We start from the raw sequence: 16,452 nt of genomic DNA, 5'->3' as shown, positions 1-16,452 counted from the left end.
TAGTGGTAATAACGCTAGTTATAATGATAATGGTGATGATTGTTATAGTGGTAGATTGGTGGTATATTGACCGCAATTGGCAGTGTTGATGAGTAGATATGATGAAGATATCAAGCCGTACTAGATTTCTTCTTCTTTCTTTTCATTTTTTTGCTATATACGCTAGGGGGGGGGAGGGGTCATATGAAGCCCAAATGGCGATTACTCCGTTTTTTTTTTTGAGTAGTAAGAAGAATGATTTTAAAAAGATTTATTACCCCAAATTTCTTCTCCAATATGTATGTATATCAATAATGATAATAATACCAATTTTTTAATGGGGGGGGGGGGGGGGGGGGGTCGCACCGAACCCTGTCTAAATATATGAATGAAAGTCTAGAATCTTGCAGATTCATCACTAAGTTTTCTCCGCAATATCTACCATCATTTTTTTTTTCATTATTGTAAAAACAATTCTATACATGAAGAATGCGTACAGCCTTTCTATTCATCTGAATGCATGATAAAATAACACTGCCGTGTGGCCGGGGATAGAACCACTGACTTTCATTTCTCAAGTCAGGCTTCTTAGACCACTCGACCGTGGCACGTCTAAAATTCGTCCATGCTTTTGACCACATATCAGATTGGTCCAAATTATTGTCCACAAAATAGTACACAATGTTGTCCACAAACAAAATTGCAATACGCCATCTAACGACCAGTAGAAGGGAGGGCACAGGATCGGTAAGTTTTCCTTGTTTTGCTCTGGACCGAAAAACAACGTTACAGTGTTGTTGAAGTGTTCTAGTTGGCCTCGTCCTCTCGGGGTGATGATGATGATGATGGCGATGATGATGGTGATGATGATGATGATGATGATGATGATGGTGGTAATGATGATGGTGATGATGATGATGATAATGGTGGTGATGATGATGATGATGATGATGGTGATGATGATGATGATGGTGGTGCTGATGGTGATGATGATGGTAATGATGGTGATGATGATGATGGTGATGATGGTGATGATGATGATGATAGTGGTAATGATGATGATAATGATGATGATAATGATGATGATAGTTGAAATGATGATATTGGTAATGATGATGGAGATAATGGTGAATTATGATGATGATAGTGGTAATAATGATGATGATGAGTGATGCCGATGGTAGTCTAAATCTTGGAGGAGTAAGTAGAAGAGTAGGATGAAAAACAGGATGAAGAGCGTAAGAAGCAGCTGCAGGAGATGTGATGTTTGAAGATAATGATTTATTGACGATGATTAACATTATTTCTTATCATCATCATAATGATGACAAAGCCAAGGCTTCCCAGTAGTTAAAAATGATGGGCGTGACTGTTTAAAAACTAAAGAGAAGTGGAAGGGGGTTGAACATTCTCTGGGGTTGACCAATATATTTGCCGTTCCATATAAATAGATGAATAATGGAGCAACATGATCAACCTGCATGGAAAAGAAGCCCGATTCCAGAAGGGAGCGGAGGGGCAGGACAGGGGCGTAACAGGGGTCGGTGGCCAGGGGGGGGGGGGGGGGGGGGGGCAAGAGCCAAAAAATTCCCGGTCATATCATGGAACAGGCAATGGCGTCATAAGGCAAAAAATTTGAGGGGGCGATATGGTGTATCGGGCAAAAAAAATGTATATAAATGTGAGCGAGCAACAATTTTGACATTTTTATTGCAAAAAGCCAATTTGTGATAGATTTTAATTGACATAATGTTAAAAAGATAATATAATATTTCACCCTTCTCTCTTTCCTTTTCTCTCTCTTTTTTTGTACGCCACGGTGAACATGATTTTTGTTATGATTATGCGCATCAGGGCGAAGCTCTGTATGTTTGAGGGGCCCAGTATGGCGCTTATGGCAAGAAGTAGCTTAATATAAGTCCCGAATGAGCGAAGCGAGCGAGATAAAAAAAATCACCTTTTCAGGAGAATCTAACATAAAGATAGATTTTGACGTGATCTTCAGAAAAATATAATACACTTTTGCTTTGCTTTTCATTCTTTCCTCCTTTTCTTGGTTTGGTTGTAGAACTTTTGGGGGCTATAGTCCAAACTCATCCATACACCAGTGCTTTATGGGTGGGGTCCGGGGCGGAGCCCCGGAACCTCTTGATATTAAAGCCATTTTAAACCTTACAGATGGCCACTAATTTTAATCAAATTGCGTATACATTTATAGAGCTTTCACACAACACATAAATTCAATGCAGTTGTGTACCGTTATTATAAAAATGTTTTTAGGGGGCACACCATAAAAAATGTGGGAAAATTTGTAAAAAGTCGCCAGCGAGCGAAGCGAGCCAAAAAGAAAAGTGGCCTTTTGAAATGAAATTCTAATTATGTGAGGGGTGATAGCTTTTATATCATAGCAAACATGTCATATATTTTCTTTTTTCATTCATCTCATTTCGCTGCCTCCTTTATATTCTTTTATTTCCCTTTGGCTGCGGAACCACCCCCCCCCCGTACGTTAGTACTTCAACGCAAAGCTTAATGCAGGAAGGGTCCATATAGGGGCCCGTTATAGAGCCCTTTAAAGGTTACAGATGAAGCGCCCCCACTGCACGGGTCTTGACTCTTGGACAGAGCCCCGGTATATAGCTTTAGAGATTTAGCAAGTTTATGATAGACTTTCATACGACATTAGTCTATATACCACCCATCTTTCTCCCCGCTCGTTATCTTCAATCCTCGGCAGCCCGGTAGTGTTATCTCGTCTTCAGATCAATTCAGATCACACACAGATATACTATTCTTCCAAAATAATATTCTTAAAGTGAGTGATTTATATCTTTTCCAACTCGCCCAATTTATGTATAAACTAAACAAAGATGATCTCCCAACAATTTTTTCAAATATGTTCTGTAAAAACTCCTTTATACACGATTACCCAACGAGACAACGTAATTGTTATCACCTACCCCCTACCCGTACTATATTAGCGAAAAACTCTTTAATCTTTTTTGGACCAGTGTATTGGAATTCCCTGCCCAACGACTTTAAAGAATCTACAAACCTTAATATTTTTAAACACAAACTTAAAAAGATGCTCTTTTGTCAATACTCCACACCAACAAGTCAAGCTAACACATAACCTAAACTAAAACTACATAATAACTTAACCTTTAACTGCCAATAAATTTGTCAAACTTTACTTATAAAAAAAAATAACCACTACAACATGATACAATACATTACGACCTGTGCACCTGCCATGTTCCTCTTTTCATTTGCACTTTTTATTTGCACCTCCCTTATCTCCCTCTTTCTTTCCTTTGCCACTTTTCCCTCCCTATTATGATTTTGTAAGTACTTTTTTTTGTGTGTTACCACTGTAATTATTATTATTTGAATTACTTTCTCTTATTTTTGTTGTCGCTTATTCGTTTTATTTTGATATTTGTGGATTACTTGTTTTAAGTTTGTCTTCTGTGTCCGTCTCGATTTGTGTATAGAGTTGTATATATAGTTTGTTTACTATTAGTATTGAAACTAAGTTTAGGGGCTTGCCTTCTCTACAAGCTTTTGCTTTTCTTGGCAAGTCCCTCCGTTCATTTCTTGTTTCTTTTCATTGATAAAATTACTGTAACAAATTGTAGTTTTGTTTAATTTATATTCAACATTTGTTACGAAATTTCATTGATTTGTCTGTATTATCGATTATATTGAATATGTATTGTTACTTTGATTATATTATGAAAAAATTGTTGAACGGAAATAAAATCTAAATCTAAAAATCTAAATCTTGTCCCTTTTCTTTATTTTCCAATGTAGATTTTGGCTCATTCCATTCTACCTCATTTCCCGCTTTTGTTTCTTTTTGTCACCATTAATTTATTTCCCCAATCATGCTAATGTATTTGTATATCGGGGAGAATTGTTCTTTTTCACATGTTTTTCTTTCCTTCCTTTTCCCGTTTTCTTTCCGTTTTCCCTTTTTATGTTTTTTCTTTTCCCTTTCCTTTTCCCCTTTCCCTTTTCTTTTCTTCATTTCCTCATTATTCTTTTCCCCTTCCCTTTCTTTCTTTCTCCCCCCTTTTTTTCCTTTTCCAGTTTGTTTATTTATTTTCCCGGTGAACTCCGCCAGGGGGAGGCAGCTTGCCTCCCTGCCCCCCCCCGCCTGTTACGCCACTGGGAGGGGGGCAGGAGTGGTCGCTTTTAATTCTACAAAAGAGGGAGAGAACACATTGTTGCCCCCAATTATATGGTGTTGACTGGAGTATAAGGGCAGCACCGGTTGTTTATCTGGGTGTAATACTTTTTGGTGTTAGTTAAAACACCTATGCAACACTTTTGGTTGTGACTTTGACTATCTTTGGTGTTATATTCAAACTGTACATGGTGTTGGCCTAATTTTATTAACACCTTAGGGTAACACGACACCAACTATTGTCAGTTTTAACACCCAATTTTAAAGTGTAATGTTAAAAATTTCCTGTTGTGCCGCCTTTAAGCCCTGTTTACTACCCTGATCATTGACTCATTCGTTATTACAATCTTAATAAGAACTTCTTGTGAAGATTGACTCATTTCCAGTCGTTTCTTCCGCTGCGGTGTATCCTGCGCACTGCAAAGCACATTCACGCGCAGCCATCCACTCACACAGACGACTGGCCTTCGCGCTCAGCATCTCTAAATGAACTTAATTAAAAAGATCATTCTTTGCAGTAACATCCGGTCATAATTATTCCCATGAGTCTCAAACTGCTACTACATTTGAAAGTAGACAGTTAGTATTACATGCCGACGTAATTTCATCTTGGATATAACTTCGCGACGTTACAGCTACTTGGATCCTGAGAACGAAGGTTTATATCTGGATTCATTTATCGGTAAGTGCTACCACTTTTAGACTAGCTTGACGGGACCATTTATTTCCTGGGTCATCTAAACTTATTTTATTATCTTGTCAGTTCGGCATTAACAAAGAATCTTATCATTGCTTGATCAAGATCGTGACTTGGAAGATATTGAAAGAGAATGGTCGAAATCAATGTCCGAATTAACCACCATAAAGTGTTAATAATGTTATAATTTATGTCAAACAATTTCTACACAATATATTAGAGTTTACATGGTTTACGGGTGTGTTAGGGTGGGGCGTCTTTTAGGAAAAACGGATGTGGTTGAAGTTTTGAGATTTATTCCCGTTGAAACCATGAAGAATTCACTCACAGCTAGAGGTTTTTGTGAGGGTGATGGGGGGAAGGGGGGTCTCAATTTTTTTGTAGAAATATTTTTGTTTATGTAATTAACACTATATCACGCTACATTAATAAAAAACACATAGAAAACATGTTCTAATAGGCCTACTAAAGCATTCCAGATGTAGCAAGACAATGTTTCGAGATAGACATTTAAAGCGAATTGGGCGGGTGAGTCATGGGGCGGGAAGCGCCTCGGGACCGCTCTAAACACTTCAGCGGAAATTCACATCAATTTCAAACTTCCGATAAACAATGTAAATAGGGTGTGGGGAAGATTTGGAAGGGAGGGGGCTCTGATGGGTTATATCGCGTGAATCTTCCTCTAATATGTACAAAAACTTCATATCTAATACTCTCATTTTGGTATTAATGGCTACGAGTATGTAGCGCAAAGAGCCAAACAATACGAGTTGCCAGACATAGTATGTAGAGCAATATATTTTTAAAATAGTCGCGAGAGAGCAAAATTTGTGTACCCTCTTGATTTAGACAATAATCTAGAAAATCTTGGTAGTGGAACTTTGCACGCCGGGGGGAGGGGGGGGGGGGGGGTGCCCCAAGCCCCGCCTCCATGCACGAGTGGGTATATGAGCAAGTTTGCAAAGCTTGAAAGCTTGCCATGATGTGTTAACAACATCAAACTGTGTTTAAAGGTCAAGTCCATCCCAGAAAAAAGTTGATTTGAATAAATAGAGAAAAATCAGACAAGCATAATGCTGAAAATTTCATCAAAATCGGATGTAAAATAAGAAAGTTATGACATTTTAAAGTTTCACTTATTTTTCACAAAATGTTAGATGAACGAGTCAGTTACATGCAAATGAGTGAGTCGATGATGTCACTCACTCACTATTTCTTTTGTTTTTTATTGTTTGAAGTATACAATATTTCATTTTTTACAGATTTGACAATAAGGACAAACTTGACTGAACCATATAATGTTAAACAATGGTAATTCCACATGTTTAGGGAGAAATAAAACTTTGTTTCACAGGACAATGGGGAGAAAATTAGAATATTTCGTATTTCATATAATAAAATACAAGAGAAATAGTGAGTGAGTGATGTCATCAGTTCCCTAATTTGCATACCAACTGAAATGTGCATATAACTGTTTTGTTAAATGAAGCGCAACTTTAAAATGTCATAACTTTCTTATTTTACATCCGATTTTGATGAAATTTTCAGCATTATGCTTGTTGGATTTTTCTCTTTTTATTCAAATCAAGTTTTTGTTGGGGTGGACTTGTCCTTTAACTAGCACAGACACTCGTATCACTGGTGTATAAAGGAAGCGGGGGCCTGGGATCACTTCCCCCTTCCCCGAATAAAAAAAATTCCATCGTTAGCCCTTCACTTTCGGCTGAGCCCCTCCACTTTCAAAAGCTTGTATATTCCACTTTACATTATTATATCGCCACCATGTTCTTATTTAAAGGGGAATCCAACCCAAATAAAAACTTTTTTTTTATAAGGAAAAGAAAAATCAGACGAGTTGATAGGTGAAAATTTGAACAATATTGGACAAACAACAAGAAAGTTATGAAGTTTTAAAAGTTGTAAATATTTGTAATCACTATACCCACGGAGACTTCAAATTGGCCGCATATGGGATGTCATAGTGATGTATAAGGCAAGGACTACTCTTCCATATACTCCAATACATATTATGGCTAAAATGTCATTTTTCCCAAAAGTTTTATTTCAAATTATATTTTTCTTTCATGAGGACATAAAACAATATACTACCTGGGTTATATCTAAATTAATTCCCCAGGGGAAAACCACAAATCCCACATGGCCGATGGGAAAGTTGTCCTTGCCCCTTGTCATAATTTACTTACCCAGTTGCCAATTTGAAATCTACATAGTATTAGTGATCTCAATTTTAAAGCAACTATAACTTTCTTATTGCTTGTCCGATTTCTTTCAAACTTTCACCATTCTGTTTAATTTATTTTTCTCCTTCCCAACACAACATTTTATGGCCAAGGCTGGATTCTCCTTTAAATGTAAGTTTGATAAAAGGCTTAATATACGTCGTCTTATGATATCGACCAAACGGTGCTTAAAGGGATGCTCCAGGCTGAGAATATTTATATCTAAATAAATAGATTAAAATACACAAAGCAAAATGCTGAAAATTTCATCAAAATCGAATAAAAAATAACGAAATTATTGAATTTTAAAGTTTAGCAACATTTTATGAAAAAAAAAGTTATAGGCAAGTCGTCATGATTATTCATTAGATGGGTTGATGATATCACTTTCCCATTTTCCTTTTTCTTATGTTATTACATGTAATCATAATTGTTTCATTTTTCATACATGTGTAAATGATGAAGTAAGTTGCAGCAATAAGTAACTAATGCACTTAATAAGTTGTTAGTTCTTGGTAGAAATTTTTTTAAATAAACCTAATATCTTTTTAATAGAATACAAAAGAACAAGTGGGGATATGACATCGTCAGTTTGCTCATTGAATATTCATGAAGACATGCCTAAAACTGTTTCACAAGAATAATGCAAATCTTTAAAATGCCATAACTTTGCTATTTGTCATCAGATTTTGATGAAATTTTCAGCATTTTACTTGGTGAATATTATTCTATTCAGGTAGAAATATTTCCAGCCTTGACCATCCCTTTAATGCCATTGGCTATGTCCTGTGTCGCAAGGCTCATTTTGTGAAGAGTGTTAATGAGATGTATTTATTATTTTATATCCTGAACCTTAGCAGACTATAGTGAGAAGATCAAGATCGGAAGTGATTATAAACTGATAATATATTAATCTTTCGTTTCCTCTTCAGAATTATGAACAGTCATGATAAAGAGGGTAACTTGTGTGATCGCAAATGCACTCACTCTTAAAAGGGATCGATCAAGAACGCTATTGGGTTGGTTAAAGTAGGCCGACATCTAAAAAAAAAAAAAAAAAAAATCAATGGTTAGAATCTACAAGGATTTAGGTTGATACTAGTATACATTTTTATCGGTCGGAAATATATCCACCAAGTGGCACCAACAGTCTAATAACTTTGACCAATCATTTACCAGTGTACTGTTAGAAATTTCTCATTAAAAAAACAAACAAACAAAAATGTTCCTGTACAGCAGAGTCTCGATCTCGGGAACATCTGTAATCTTACACTGTGATAATAATAATAGGCATTCATATAGCGCCATCTATCTAGAAATATTATATTCCGAGGCGCGATGTATCATTATTATTACCCCGGCTTTAGCTCGAGCTGCCTTTCAGCGCTCATGCATCAAGGAATTAATCCTACCGGGTACCCATTCACTCACCTGGGTTGAGTGCAGCACAATGTGGATGAATATTTCTTGCTGAAGGAAATTACGCCATGGCTAGGATTCGAACCCACGACCCTCTGTTTCAAAGTCAGAAGACTGATCCACTGGGCCACAACGCTCCACAAAAAAAAAAACACACACAAGGAAAATAGGTATATGATGCATGAACCCTATACACTTTTCTTGTAATAAGAAAAAAGAAGACTTTTCTCCATTATTAAAGCAGACCTATTCTTTTAAATTGCAGAAAATTCCTGTTATAAAAATATACAGAATTATTCGAGCTTTTTTCGGTTAAATCTTGTGTGCTTTTTTAAGCATGTGTCATACGAATTTGATCGCATTTATGTTAGACTTACTTTTGATTTTTTTTCTAAATGTTATGTCAGGTCCTTGTTGATAAACATATTAACAAGAAAAGTAAGTCAATCCTCTATGTATTACAGGAGGAATAAACGCCCTTTGTACTTTTTTCCGAGGTTCATGTCTGATTTAAAAAAAAATCACTGGCCCATAAACAATCCAATAACACTATATAGAAAAATAACGGATGGTGAATGAAGCGTAATCAACATTTTACTCCCCTAACCCCCACCCCCCCCCCCAAGAAAATTGATTGAATCTATTTTTAATTCAGACATCCAAATCAGGGAGTTCCCAATTTCCTGTCAAAATTTTCATAACGTAATTTTATTACATGGAATGACTCGGAATGGGATAGCAAAATATTTCATGAGTCAAGGAAATATCACACGAATCTAGAACGAGAGCAATAACATTTGCCAATGACTGGTCCCGGTTTTAATGATGGTTTATCAAATACTAGGATCTACATTGATATATTTTAAAACATTAATATGCGAATACATATAATTTTGCTCGGGCATTGTACCTGTGAAACGGTAAACGAATTCCCTCGGCTTTGTCTCGTTCGTATTAGAACTTTTCCAAAGGTACCCTGCTCATGTATTTCTTAATAATGACATCGATATGGTATGTATTACTTGGCTATAATAATGACCTCGATAATTATGTAATGATAGGCCTAATGATAATATAGGGTATTTTGTGTAACCCACATAATTGTGTTCAAGGGCCTGGCTAAGCAGGGCTACCGACTTCGATGCTCACAGCTTTTTTTAGAATAATGATACTGTCAGTACCCATTTCCCTCACCTGGGTTGAGCGCAGCACATTACGGATCGATTTCTTGCTGAAGGAATTTCGCCATGCATGGCTGCGATTCGAACCCACGACCCTCTGCTCCAAAGTCCGAAGACTAATCCACTAAGCCACAATTTGGCTAATATTTTATCATCGTGTCTTACTTATGATTCTTATTTCACATTTCTTCTGTTCCCCCTTTTTTTTCCCTCACCCAGGAATAAAGACCTACCGGATACAAGATGAAGGGAGATACGAACTGCACAAAGTACACGTTGGTTGTCTTCAATGTCCTTCTCTTTGTGAGTACAATGCCTGATCCGTTTAAGAACATTTTATTGTGACGTCACATTTCTTATGATTAAAACAGAGAAATGAGACAAACATAATTTTGGATAAGAAAGTTGACAGTTTTCATGTTTTCATTTCATGCTTTCAGTGGTGGATCCAGGGGGGGGGGGGGAAGGGTGCATGCCCCCCGTCAAAATAATATATTACTTTTATCGAGAAATTGTAAACTGTATGGTGCAGATTTGTTTATTGAATGTAATTCTATTACTTTTGGGGAGATTCGGAAAAAACATGATAAAAAACAACACGTAGTGGATATACGTGGCGAAATAATTGCCTTATCTGGCCAAATTGCGAAAGTCGCTCCGAATTTTGATCAGTCTTTGGTTAATAAAATATGTTTGAAGTGTGGAAATACAAAGGGGGGGGGGGGGGAAAGTGTCATTGCCTCATCGGAAAGTGATAATGGTTCATCATGCTCCAAGAAGCATCAGCCTCGGTTTTTTTTTTATTTCTCAGTGCTATAAATACAGGTGCCCACCGTCCAAGGTAAACCCTACTGTTATTGAAATATAGAATTTCTTATGATTTTCTATATAATTTCTTTGATACTGTCTCCAGATTGTGGGAGGAGCCATTCTTGGAGCGGGGGCGCATCTTCACATTAAGGAGGGGCCGTTCATGACGTTACTTCCAAGCATGCCTTTCTTGAACGTGGCGAACATCATGATCATTGCCGGGATCGTCATCCTCGTCGTTTCTTTCATCGGTGGTTACGGGGCGATCAAGGAACATTCATGTTTGCTACTAACGGTACGACTGATTACTCAATTTAAGTCAGATATTCTATTGATAGTTACTGAATATAATACCTCGGTCATATTTGCTCTACGGCGGCCGTACGGCGAGTCGAAAACATCCGATTTAACATTCATGTACGAGCTACATAGAATGAATAAAACGGCTGTTTTCGACTCGCCGTACGGCCGCCGTACAGCAAATGTGACCGAGGTATTAATAATTGTCAACTTTGTACCTGCCCACTCCTAAGGACCGATTTTATTAATTTGCTATAATTTAGTTATAGTAAATAATCATCAAATAAAAATGCATGGTTGTAGGCCTATAGGCCGACGTACCTGCTCACTTAGTCGTTGATTTAGCTATGGATGGAACTAATATTTTGCTTAATTAGCTAATCAGCGAGATATCTAATTAATTATGTACATCACTGATCAAATGAATAAATGACTGGCAACGTGACAAAATATTTTTTTTTGCCAATCATTTGATCCATATCACCATTCATATGCAACTCATTATTTTTTTTTTATAAAGCTCGTTAATAAACCACAATATTATTGATTTATCTATTCATGCATGTTCACAATGTCACAATATTAATATAATGTATGAGCTTACATGGATAATTCTGTAAAAGTATATAACACGAAAAAGTAGGGCCTACGACAAATATAAGCCTAGAGCTTGAATTATTGGTTAAACACCTTTATTAATTTGTATCACTTTGAACAAAAAATACAATGAGAAAAAAACAAAATAAAGAGAAAAAGATAAGAGAATAATAAATAAATGAATAGAAAAACACAAGAGGTGAAAGACTGCCTTGCTAATTTATTGATTGAACAATAATAAGTATCAAGTTGTTATTATTTATCATTTCATACCAAAAGAATGATAACCATATTTTGCTTTTCTTCTTTCAGTATTTTGCTTTCATGGTCCTCGTTTTCATCTTGGAAGTCTCTGCGGGAGGTCTTGGTTTCGCGTATCGCTGGCAAGTGGCCAAATATGTAGCCAATGAGATGCGAGCTGGTGGTTTAGCTAAATACAACGCGCCGGGAGAGGGCGGTCTAACAAAAGCATGGGACAAACTCCAGAGTACAGTGAGTATTGGATTGCGTCATTTGGAGGGTTCAATCCATTTTCATAATCTTGATTTCTGTTCAATTTTATTCACAATATTTCGAAAGCAATACCCCTAAATTTTCCAAGGTCAAGTTAAAAAAAAACATAGAAGAAAAAAGAGGAGAAAAGAAAAATAAAAGGACAAGAGTGAAATATGATATCATTTTCTGAATGTCGAAATGTAAAATTAGATTTTCATTTTAAAAGATTAAAACATTTTTCGCTCACTGGCTTCGTCTTCACATTTTTTGTGCCATACGGCCCCCCCCCTGTCGCTCATAACTTCACTGATGTTCTGTTATTGTCATCTATAAGCTTCCTAAATAGGCTCCAAGTGAATGGCAAGGTAAATCATAATAAACAAAAATATAAAACGAATAATTTTTCTCTGTATCTCATCAAAAAGTAAATGGCAGAAATGCGGAATATTTGAGGCTGCGTTTAATTCCTCTGCATGACTGAGTAAACATCCATCATGTTTGAGTTGTAAAGAGTGCCCCAAAATATGTAATTTCTCCCTCTTTCCCATTTTATCTCCCCCATCTTCCTCGTTCTCGTCCTCCTCCTCATCTCCCCCTCTCTCTCTCCCTCTGTCGCTCTGTCTGTCTCATCCTCTATCATCTCTTTTCTTCCCATTGTTCCTCTTTTTTTTTCAATCATTCCCCTTCTTCTTTTTTATGCCCCCTTTTAACTCTTTTAGCTTGGTTGTTGCGGAGTTTTCAACGATACCGACTGGGCTAACACGGGGACCGGTATGTTCCTAGCCCGACAGACACCCGACTCATGCTGCCTCTTCCCCGCTCCGGGATGCGGCAAAGACGTCAACTCCGAGAAGTTCATCCGGGTAAGTCTCTGCAGATAGTATATAGCGAGAGTTTCACAACTGCATGCAACGGGGACGGATTCTACAACACAGTAAATCTATTGAAACTGCCCGCAATGAAAAGCTTAAAGGTCTTTGTCGAAAATTGGTCAACCTGGGGAGTGTTTCATCAACATTTTCATCCGACAAGTTGTCAGATCTGACATCTTTCTCTGATGTTGATTGGCTGAGAGTTACTGTTACTATGGTAACTGTCGGATAAAATGGGACTTGTCGGATAAAACGTCCGACAAGTCCTTTCATGAAACGCTCCCCGGGAGATCGTCCTAGGATTCTGAGCTGACGAATAATCACAAATATGCCGTTTGTCTGCTGATTTGATTCACCAATTTTCGACAAAGACTGCTTTGTTATGAAGGGCTTTTGACAATAGATTCTCTACACTGTTAGAAAATTTATCCTTTAAATAAAAGAAGTTCATGCAGAACAGTCTCGAGAACACCTGTAATCGTACCAGATTGCGTAATCTTACAGGAAATTGGTATTTGGTGTATGGAACCTTACAAATTTCCTTTAATAAAACACCCCTTTCCCCTTTTTAAACAGACCTGAGCCCCGTAACACAAAGGTTAGCGATTAATCGCTAATTTAAAAGAGCAATTATGATTGGTTACTAGTCAGTCTACTGAACGAAATGCGCATGCAACGATGATCTTGATAGGCCAATCCATAATTTTAGCGATTGATCGCTAACCTTTGTGTTACGGGCCCCAGTTCTGTTAAATTGCAGAAAAATTTCTGTTTTATGAATTTACAGAATGATTCTGTGTTTGCTTTTTGCAAAATCTTCTTTCTTTTCTCTGTAAAATCAGTTTTTTTTTAACAGTGTACGTTCCAGAAAGCGTCCGCATTGTGATTGCGCCAACTCTCTTTTGATGGAGTATATAGGGAAGAAGAAGATGTAGGGGGGGGGGGGGGAAAGATGGTTTGAATAGAAGGAGAAAAGTAAAAATCGCTTACTACTTAAACTTTTATCAAAATCGGATGTAAAGTAAGAAAGTTATGACATTTTACAATTTCAGAATATTATTTGCACGTCATGGTCGTTACGCAAGTCGATGACAACACCCACTCTTTTTTGTTTAAGAAGAAATATAAAATATTTCAAATTTCCCTCATTATAATGTGAAATTAAATCTGATATTGTTTTTGAAAATTTGAAGTGAAAATCTATCACAAAGTTAGACTTTCATTTTGATAAAGGTAAATTTTTTCACACTCGTGATTTTGTTTTCAACCCCTCACACCCAATTTTATTCCGTCAAAATTTTGTCTGTTTTACCTGTTTTACGGCACCGGTTACCATTGAGCATTACCATGATTAGACCTACTGGTCAGATTTTACTGGTGGTGAAGATGAAATACGTTACCATGGCAACTAACTTTTCCTCTCCTTCTTTTGTTTTTACAGGGATGCAAGGGCGCCATCATAATGGAGTTAGAATCAAAAGCTCACGTAGTTGGTATTGCATGTATCATCATCGCAATTTTTCAGGTAAGAAAAGCACTGTTAATAGGCATATTACGATCAGTCAATGCTATGCGATTTTGATTATGATTATATTGTTTTCTTCTAAATTCATATAATTTCTGGAATACATTTTTCATAACATAAACAATTATGCAATTATTACATTAATTACTCTTTTGGGCGTGAACCATAGATAAAATGTGCTAAAAATTATAATTTCATAGAAAAAAATTACCGACCAAATTGATTATCATAAAATTCACAATTTGCAGGATCTGCACGTTTGAATATTCAATAAACATATATTATTTTATTAATTTTTACAGGGATCCAAACGCTCTTGTTTCGATATAATAGGCCTACACATTTTTTTTTTATCCCGGTGTTTATTTTTTTCATCCTGAACAGATCTTCGGTATTGGGCTCTCCTACACCATGTGGAAGAATGTAAATGAGAGAGGAGGCAACTACGTGTAAAATCTAATCATGATTGTAAACTGTAAAAAACTACACTGATGTGTATATACCGATCCACAACGCGAGAGGGCGACACATGCGCCTCTGAATTTAGTTTGCAGGTCTCACACGCCCGAATTGAAACAAAAAGGCAAAACATATTCATTCGACTGAAATAGATGATTGACAAAAGTATGTGGAAATGATTCGCCATCTAACACTGATTTTAAGAAGGGCAATCACCATGATCACTGAACGTCTTTGGCTCTAATGGGAAAGTGACGTCATTCTACTTCTGGAACTATTTCACTGGCTGAAGAATTACGATTACGGTTATTTTATTGTTTTTTGGTGACGAATGAGGTCTCGTCACGTAATGTTTCTATGCATGTTGATTTATTTTCGAAAATAAAGCCGTCAACACAATACCCTTTAATGGTCAGATATTAAATCTGATATTATATTCCTTTTCTACTGGTAATATTTACGAAAAATTGAAGAAAATAAATGTTTATTTGGCTGAATTGAAAAAAAATGAATAAACATGAGCCCCCCTAATGTAATCCGTATTTCATATGAATTTTTGTTTACTGCAATTTAACATGCGGCGGGGGGGGGGGGATTGGGGATTACAGACGCGACACCTACTTGTATGTATTTTTATACGCAGGGTATACAAAGACTGAGGAGCTATAAATTCCAAGAGCCCCTGATTAGGAAAGTTTGGCCAATCTTGCCTCGCTTTTCACCCAATGATGACCTTTACTACCTTCTGACCTTGTCTATCAATTTTTTTTGGGATCTACGCCATTTTGATACCAAAGGGGTGGTGCGAGAAACTTACGTTCTCTCTAAATTCCTTAATTTGAAAAATATTGCGATCAGGGCCCAATCCAAAGTTGGATTGAAGCTTTCAATCTAATAGATTTAGAATTCAATCTTATTCGATTGAAACTTTCAATCCAATTTTATATTGGTCCCTGAGAGTCTAGTATTAGATTGACTTTTCAATCTACGGAAGTTTAAGAGTTCAATTGCAAAAACGAGCGTGAGTCACCAAATCAAGCACATTGGGGCATTGCAATGTTGAGATGCAATTTAATGTGAATATACTACAAATCTTTATTAATTCAATTCATTTTTATAAAAATTCATTTCAATTCGAACATGATACAAAGTAATCAGATACAAATTGACTTTTGAATCAGTATAAAATTGAAAATAAATGACTTAATTTCGGGGCTTACGATTGATTTTAAATGAACGAAAGTTTCTTGTAGGGCCTCATAAGCTCGTCAAAATGTGTAATGAGAAATCAAGCAGTTGGAAATAAAAGTATGGGATAAAAAAGTAAAGCTGTTTCGTAATATTAGAGTTTTATTTAAGAATTAAGAGAAGATATTATTATGACTAGACCCAGGGTTCTGTTTCATAAAGACTTGTTATGATAACAATCGAAAAACAAATTCACTATCACCAATCAGATTGAAGGATTGCAGGAACTTTTTACTGTTGTTATCATAACATGTTTTGTGAAACGGAACCTTGATGTCCGTGGAGGCTACTTTTCAGAGGTGTGTATATAATTATATTTGATATTGAATGCATAGGTATAAGTATTTTTCAACCTTTTGAGAAATGTAGCTTAATGGATTTGTTTTTGGGGTCACGACCATGGCCGTACGCATACATTTTTCGCGGGGGGGGGGGGGGGGG

At 36.5% G+C, this 16,452-nt stretch overlaps 1 protein-coding gene across 1 annotated transcript; it reads left to right on the top strand.

The window, feature by feature from the left end:
- The first annotated feature begins 4,584 nt into the window (after positions 1–4,584).
- LOC129268687 (tetraspanin-4-like) lies at positions 4,585–15,877 on the top strand. Its single transcript, XM_064104907.1, has 7 exons — positions 4,585–4,850; positions 9,925–10,008; positions 10,619–10,810; positions 11,725–11,904; positions 12,627–12,770; positions 14,221–14,304; positions 14,689–15,877. Exons 2-7 carry the CDS (start codon positions 9,949–9,951, stop codon positions 14,755–14,757), a joined length of 729 nt encoding a protein of 242 aa, XP_063960977.1. The 5' UTR covers positions 4,585–4,850; positions 9,925–9,948; the 3' UTR covers positions 14,758–15,877.
- Positions 15,878–16,452: the final 575 nt, after the last annotated feature.

The sequence above is a fragment of the Lytechinus pictus genome, chromosome 9, assembly GCF_037042905.1.
Source record: "Lytechinus pictus isolate F3 Inbred chromosome 9, Lp3.0, whole genome shotgun sequence".
Lineage (NCBI taxonomy): Eukaryota > Metazoa > Echinodermata > Echinoidea > Temnopleuroida > Toxopneustidae > Lytechinus > Lytechinus pictus.
Note: the sequence above shows the minus strand (reverse complement) of the source record. Positions and strands in the feature narration are given on the sequence as shown.